Here is a 7767-nt window from a genome sequence, read left to right as displayed (position 1 = left end):
ATCCAAAGTAGGACAATTCATGAAGTTCTTTGTAACTAGGTTCCAATGTCTTCACCTGGGTAGAGATAGCATTATAGTGCTTATCAATACTTATTTGATGGATTCTAGGTAAGACTTAGTATACTCTTCTGATAGAGATAGCAAATAAGAGCAACTATTGAGGATTCTGATGCAATGACTGGCTCTATATTCTGGTTGGGGGTTCACTCCACTTTTTCTTGTTGGTTTAGAATTCAGGATGACTATGTTACTGATAACGATGCCCTAAGGCGAACTTATCGAAATATACTCAGTACCCCAACTGGCATTTTATCGATGCATGTACTCATTTTGAAGTATGGTACTCTGCACATTTATCCAAGGGTAACACTCAATTTCGGATACTGTACTTGCCTTACCATGCTCAAGAGCATGGTAAGCCGAGTATACCCATGAACAGAAAATGGCGGCCACTCATTTGCAGTTCGGCCATACTTGTTGCTACAATAATCAACTAAACTCATTTATCCACTAAAGATACTCAGAATTGAGTACCCTATACTAGTCCAGTACCATACCCGGAATGGTCTATGACGTCTGCACTAACAAACAAAGCTATTGAGTTTACCATGTACCAGGGTATATGCAACACCAAGATCCAGAAAACAAACCATCGGTACCTTTTATTTGTTATTTATTCCAGAAATATTTCATATCCAAAAGTTCTTAGGATACAGTACATTTCAATGATAAAATAAATAAGTGATTGATAACCTGAAGCTGATGAGTGTGTGCAGGGTGGTCTCGTTTATAAATCTTTTTCTGCCCTTAGGATGGATACCAACAGGAAACAACTATCGATTTGAGTAGTACATGGATTCAACAGACATTTCATACTCTTTATATGTCCTTTCTCTGCTAGCAAGCAAAAACGTTAAGTCCAATGTACATGGCATATCATACAACATACATTGAACTAACCCTTAAAAGTTTCCATTGAACGTATTAACACTTAACATTAGATTTTTACTTACTACCACCGAACTAAGAATTACCAACTAATTCAATTTAGTTGAAACACAATAGAAGGGAATATATGAAGAAATATTGAATATAAGAAGACAATTGCAATGAATAAACATTGCTTCAGCAGAGGCATCTTAACGTGGGTTCTCATTAACGATATTCTTCTTCGAATTATACGCAAAATATGCTTAAATGGCCGGTCAATGTTGCTATCATCTTAACAATGTGAAAGAAAACAATTATTGATTATTATAATTATCATGGATTATACACGTCAATTACTGTAATGGCCAAATGAGTAATGAGAACCCAGCTTTAAGCCAACATATAACTTAAATACCATATACCGAGCGGTGTGTGCGAATATCACATAATTTGACCCAGAACGAACTAACCAACCAAATTATACCCAGACATAGTGACGACAGGGTCCAGTTTCATGAAAACGTTTAATCAAACTATTGGTCTGCAATTCGTTACTTAATCAAAACTCAACCTTCATAACTTTATAAGTATGAACTCTTTCCTGAAAACTGGTAACAGGAGAGGACGATAATTACACCAAAACATTTCTATTTTACTACGAAAACTGTCTAACTACATCGATAAATTAGAAAACGCTTTTGATGTCGTCCATTGTATCTAAGACCTCAAACAAATGTTAATCTACTCAGAAATCACATGGACACAACTACAAAGTATATAATATCCTGACCACAAACCGTCTGTCTCATAATTCTTGAAAAAATATTTACAACACTACAGTATAATTCTATTATTTACATTTCTTAACAATGATACATGTACACTGTCTCGGTCGGTACATGTGATTGTAGAGCGATGACCAACGCGACGATCGGATTACAATAGACAATGAGAATGTCTTTTTCATTTTGAAAATACAGACGTATAAATTCATCGTTGATTACGAAATATCCCAAAATCAACTCGGGATTCAGCTAACTATCAAGAAATCACAAAATCTCATTTAGAGTTTTACATTTCGCGAATAAGAAGTTCAGTAGAATTCTAGCCAAATAAGAAAAGATTCAAGAGCTTGTTACGAAACAGTTGAGATAAATGAGATTAGCTCATTTCTTATTGTTTGTCCGTATCTGTCGAACAAGCCCTTCAATTACCCTCAAATACCTTCAGCCAACAGACAGTGCATTGGAGTTCATTCAAAAATGAAAGATAGCAAAACTATGAAAATATCTTAATTTACATTGATGGAAAAGGATATAATTATTTCAAGCGTATAATTCAGCTAAAGACTGGTGGTTCACATGATAGTACTTTTAACTCAAACTTTTATCATGCAATTCTTAAATGTAAAACATTCCATATTGCTGAATTATCTCCAATAAACAAAAGGAACATTTCTAACATTATGACCTATTAATTTATCCAAAAACAAACAAAAAACTTTCTTGTCTAAATCAAAAATAAGAACAGAAAGACCTCGAATATTCAGCACCAGAATAATGGATGTTACTATTCTCGGTGTCTCAAATTACATTATCATTTTGAAACGAAATAAAATAACTCTACATAATAATCATAACTGCTTAAATATAAATACTTATTTATTCGATGAGTTTCTTAGCTTTGAAGAATCGTCGTAAATAAAGAACTTGCCAGGTCGCTAATCCTAATAAACAGCACATACTAAATACACTGAAGTATAAAACTCTAGAATGGGTGGATTCTGAAATGAAAAAAAAAGCAAGATAGTGTTGTAATCATGCAAGTTTCTTATACAATATTATAATGTATAGTAGGATACATAGAATACGGCCCTTTCAGTGCATCTTCACTGCAGTCGGTGTATAAATCGGTGATGGACTTGGTAGTATACTGCATCGCAGTGTAATGAAGTTATTAGTAGCCTAATTAGATTTTATCACTTTTGAAAGATGGCAGCACCTGTCAAACAGTGAAATATTAGTAACTAAAGATACACTGCACAGTGGTGTAGACGCACTAAAGTGGTATGCCCATTCTTCAACCCCCCAGATGGAATTTTTTTTAAATTTCAAATTAGGGTTAATGATTGATAGAAATTACCCTACAGTTCGTTCATTTACTGACTTAATCCCCACCAAAATGTTCTAATTCTCGAATATCCCAATATATTTGCTATTTGCCCCAAACTTTTGTCATTTCTAACAAGTATCTTAAGGATTCAACTGAGCTAATATTTAATACGCTGGATTAAGCCTATGCTCACCGTTCGTGTCTCTCATTTCTTCTTCTCTTGCTCTCATATAAGCGAAATCATTTACGATAGATTCGGAAAGATCTTCTAGACGTCTCAATTCAACTTCCAAAGGTTTTAGTTTCTCGGCTTTCGCCAACTGGAATAAACAAACAATACGATAAGCACCTTCGTTCAAAAAAGAACCAATTTCTTCCAAGCTCTGCTGGTATGCCGCCAGGACTTACATTTCCATAATCTTTCGCTTCAACACCATGTTTCATGTCAATGAAAACTTCACGGTCAGCTCCCTGTCCACCTGAAATTATATAAAGATTTGCCATATGGAATTAATATAACCGCTTGTATCTTTTTCAAAAAGATAAAATAAAACCAGCTTTCTGCGCTTACCAGCTATCATTTTAGTCTCGAAGCAAACTTGGAACATATCGTATTCTTCAGTAGTAAAAGCGAATTTTCCTTTTGATGCGTCTTCTTTTTTAAACAGCGTATGCGATTTTGAATCGGTTATCTGAAATGTCGAAAACAAATTCACAAATCGATTAAGTTCACTAAAAATTGTACATCAGTTGTCGAAATAAGAATTGCTGAAATGACGATTCTGCTCCCTTATGGCGTCTTTTTCTATAGAAAGTGTAATACAAAAAAGGATGCTCGATATCTTGACATATGGATTTCTGGTCTGTGAAGCCGAATTTGACTGTAATTCAAATTGTAACATAGCAAGATAGGTTATCATATGTTTTTATCATATGTGTCATAATGCATATTATCCCGCCGCGCAAAAAGGGGCAGCAGCACCAATAATACAATACGGTATCGAAATACTCACATGTATGCTACCCTTTTGACCAGGCATCTCCTGGAATTCATAGTCACCCGACACTAGAACGTCTTTATGTATTTCTTCTTTCAAGCATTTTTTATTGTTAGCGCCCGGTCTGACAAAAAATCGCAGAGCGTTCGCGTCGTCAATCATCAAACAAACACAAAATAACACACCGCACAAATAATGTAAAATCTCCATATTTCACCCGGTGGATTTCCTTACAGCGTCACTAATAATAACTAGCAGGTTCCTATCGGGCAATTTAACTGCTAATCGAGTTAATTGGAAGCGCACAGAAAGTAACTTGACGTGTTAAAATTCACCGGCCGTGTCAAGCTAACGTGGCACCATAGATCTGCATATACTAAACGTAATCCGCGAGAAGCCGGGTGTTGAGAAATGCAGATATCACTCAATTCAAATATCCAATTCATTTAACCATCGATAAAACACATCGGGATCCGTGTTGTGGCCATGATATGTAGAAAATCCCACAACAATAACGAGAAAATAACGTTCAGTCCGAAAATGTTTCCTTGAGCTCACAGGGGCCCGACATAATAAGTTTTTGACCCCAATAGGTACTATTAGTAAGGATTCCCCTGTGCCGTGGTACTGCGGGCCATCCCGTTAACTGTTTTTCCATTAATTTTCTTAGTTAGTATCACATCTGAAGAGTCATGATTCTGGATTTATTTCTCCCAGATTGCTGAAGATGACTATTAGAATAACCGGTAGTCGAAACGGTTCCAATCGTAACTCCACATTTCTGCGTTAATCTTCGCTTTCACTAGGCCTGGTGGCCGAGGATATTTCTAATAATTACATCTCCAATCCATTTGCCAGTAGCTGGACCTCAGCAGAATTTACAAAACAGGTTTTCATTTATCAGAGACAGAACTGTATCGTCGTTTTCACAACCAACGAGAGAATATTTTATGCCTATTTCTAGGTTGTTGTCGGCTCGTCTGGCGCCAAACCGGAGTGCGAAGTTTAGGAGGAGCTCATGTCATTGCATCCGTTAACTCTAGTACTCTGTTGGATTCCAGTTATATTCGCACAACACGTTGACTGAAAACGTTCCCGCTCCGAATGTTGTTTCTTGGTCTGAGTGAGTGGATTTAGTTGCCATTGATAGTGCCCCTTGGTTGGATTCTGTGGCTCTGAGTCTCGGAGTTGCCGGTATAGTAATTTTCCCCTTGAAAAAGAATGAGAAATGTGGAAAAAAAATGTGAGAATCAACTCTCTGATACATCATCCGTAACGTTGATATGACGGATGAGTTTTTAAGGTGTGGGGGGTCTGACAGTGGACTCCGCTCAGATGGCCAGTGCGGCGCTCTCTTGATCATGTCAATTTTGCACAATCCCAGCCTTGGTGGAACTCAAGACTCATAGTGGAATTAAACACCTCTCACATCGTCAGCATCACTTATCCGAAAAGAAATTTGCGGGTTTGCACAAATCGAATTGACGAAATCAGCACCCGGGCCCCGCCGCCCCATTCAAGAAGTGTACACCCCAAAAATGGCCCAATAATGTAACATCTTAGATTAAATCATTTTTATCATGAAACAATGAAAATGAATTCAAAACTATTCTCTACTGGTTAATTAACTTTGTTGATTTTCGTAAAGTAAAAATGACAGAGTTTGTCCTCCCGGTGGAGCTGGTCACGCAGTAGTAGTTCGCGTAAATTTCGCTAGGTGACCGTACGAAGCTGCAAGCAAGTTTTCTTAATACGCAAATACCCTTCCACGATAACGCCGTATAGACTGGTTGGCGCGTGAAATACGTCAACCAGTCTCTTAATTACTTCCGGGTCGAGTTAGCACGTAAATCGATTAATATAGAAAACATTAACATATAAAGGAAATCAAGGTACAAACTGTCATATTTGAGATAAATTTGGGAATTTTGGAGTGGCATAAAATGTAGAATAGGGCCTTATATGCATTAATCCCTCTGTTATGCGGCTTGAATGAAGAAATGCCGCGGTGAACGATTAATCGCACTAATTACCAACACGAACAGATTGAGATTCCGGTCATATCTGCACCTTTCATAAATGGTTCAATAAATCATTAAAAGATCGCTGTTTCAGACTCAGAATGTCATCAGAATAGTGTAGTGGTTTAGATCATTTTATATTAGTAGGCCCTATAGTATTTTTTTAAATTCATAAATAGGAAAAATTTGATATTTTATTCCAAAGCAAAATGGAATTTTTTTCAATTTCCCAGGACGCTTATTATAATCTATAATATATATATAATTATAATCTTAGATTTTCATTTTTTATTTCAGCCAAATGCGTGTTACGAAAGAAAAATTTTTTAAACTTAAGAAATATTGACGACGCGATAAAATGCTGTTAACTATTCCCAGACTGGCGAAGAAGAAAGCCGGAAAGTAAGTATGATGCAAAGTTATTTTTAAAGATAAAGATAGTGTTATCGCTGCATTCAAATGCATGAGAACTATGTCGGCAAAGAATGAATTTGCATCTCAGGGCTTTGTTGTCGTAGCAGCTCATTGCAATTAATTTCCATATTTTGATAAAGTGAGTCATTTTTGCAAATTTTTGCATTTGTTTCGCATCATCCACCGACTGATCAAAGCTCCTTTGAATAAACATAATACAAAAAAAACTGTTTATCTGAAGTTCGTAATGATAGCGGTTTATTTTTCGCAATCGATTTGGTGAAACTGGATTTCTGGTGGTTTACAGTGGCAGTAATTCATAACTATAAGTGTATCGAGAAAATTACATTCGTGTCTCAGTGTCTGTGATAACATCAGACACTAAAGTTCCTAGTGAATCCATAAGGATTGAAACTAAAGCATCTTGGTATTATATTACTAGTGCGTATGTGGATAATGTTTACATTGCATATAGATAATTAACGATAAAGTTAGAACTATTTGTACATGTGACTGGTGAATTAACATTGATTATTGAGTTATCGTGCAATCTCCTTGGAGATAATAAATACTCGTTGTTGGGAATTGTTAATTACAATTGCTGACAGCCACAAACGTAATCTAATGTCGTATTTATGACATATTTGAAGAGTTACCGGGATATTGTCATTGTCATGTTATCGCCATAATCTTATTTAAGGGCTGTTATGGTGGTACTGGAGAGCATGTCTGGAACTGGACATAAGCTTATCAGAGTAAGACCAAGACTCGCCGATAAAATGGAAGAAATAAATTTTGATCCTTGGGGTAAGAAATTAGTTTTTGCTTCTTTCAAGTTGGGAATCGCTACTTTATACTTGCTTTGTTGCATCAAATTAACAATTATGTTGCTTTTATTTTCAGTACAACAAGAAGTTCTTTATAAAGAACTGAAGAAGATACGCACTATACGACCGAAGGGAAGTTGAAACAGGGTGCTTGTCGATTTTTTGTAAGTGTCTGTGCTTTAGTTGTTTCATATATAAGTTATAAATAGAATCCATTCATAAGAAAAAATGTGCTTGAGTATTTGTTTGGAGATTCTCTGGATGGTATCTCTCAAGTGTTCAGGCCAGGGTCGAGCTGATTTTTGTTCTTATCCTTAGACAACTGAAGACAAGTTTTCAGACTAACAGTAAAACCTGCGTAATCCAGACGCCAGTTCCATCAAGGCTCGAGTCCATAAGTGATCATACCTCTTAAGACTGGTCTAACACTGTTAGATTGGTGATAGGACTAAGATTATGTTAGAC

At 36.2% G+C, this 7767-nt stretch overlaps 2 protein-coding genes across 2 annotated transcripts; one reads left to right on the top strand and one right to left on the bottom strand.

Moving 5' to 3' along the window:
• Positions 1 to 664: 664 nt before the first annotated feature.
• LOC141914760 (transmembrane emp24 domain-containing protein 10-like) lies at positions 665 to 4405 on the bottom strand. The gene is made up of 5 exons (XM_074806050.1): positions 4056 to 4405; positions 3614 to 3734; positions 3451 to 3521; positions 3236 to 3362; positions 665 to 2713 (listed from the first exon to the last, which is right to left on the bottom strand). The coding sequence occupies exons 1-5, from the start codon at positions 4248 to 4250 to the stop codon at positions 2592 to 2594; spliced, it is 636 nt and encodes a 211-aa protein (XP_074662151.1). The 5' UTR covers positions 4251 to 4405; the 3' UTR covers positions 665 to 2591.
• A 1406-nt stretch (positions 4406 to 5811) lies between these two features.
• Positions 5812 to 7515, top strand: LOC141915200 (large ribosomal subunit protein bL33m-like). Its single transcript, XM_074806647.1, has 4 exons — positions 5812 to 5932; positions 6359 to 6463; positions 7176 to 7282; positions 7379 to 7515. Exons 2-4 carry the CDS (start codon positions 6420 to 6422, stop codon positions 7441 to 7443), a joined length of 216 nt encoding a protein of 71 aa, XP_074662748.1. The 5' UTR covers positions 5812 to 5932; positions 6359 to 6419; the 3' UTR covers positions 7444 to 7515.
• The last annotated feature ends 252 nt before the right edge of the window (positions 7516 to 7767 follow it).

The sequence above is a fragment of the Tubulanus polymorphus genome, chromosome 1, assembly GCF_964204645.1.
Source record: "Tubulanus polymorphus chromosome 1, tnTubPoly1.2, whole genome shotgun sequence".
NCBI classification, from domain to species: domain Eukaryota; kingdom Metazoa; phylum Nemertea; class Palaeonemertea; order Tubulaniformes; family Tubulanidae; genus Tubulanus; species Tubulanus polymorphus.
This window is presented reverse-complemented; position numbering and strand designations above follow the sequence as displayed.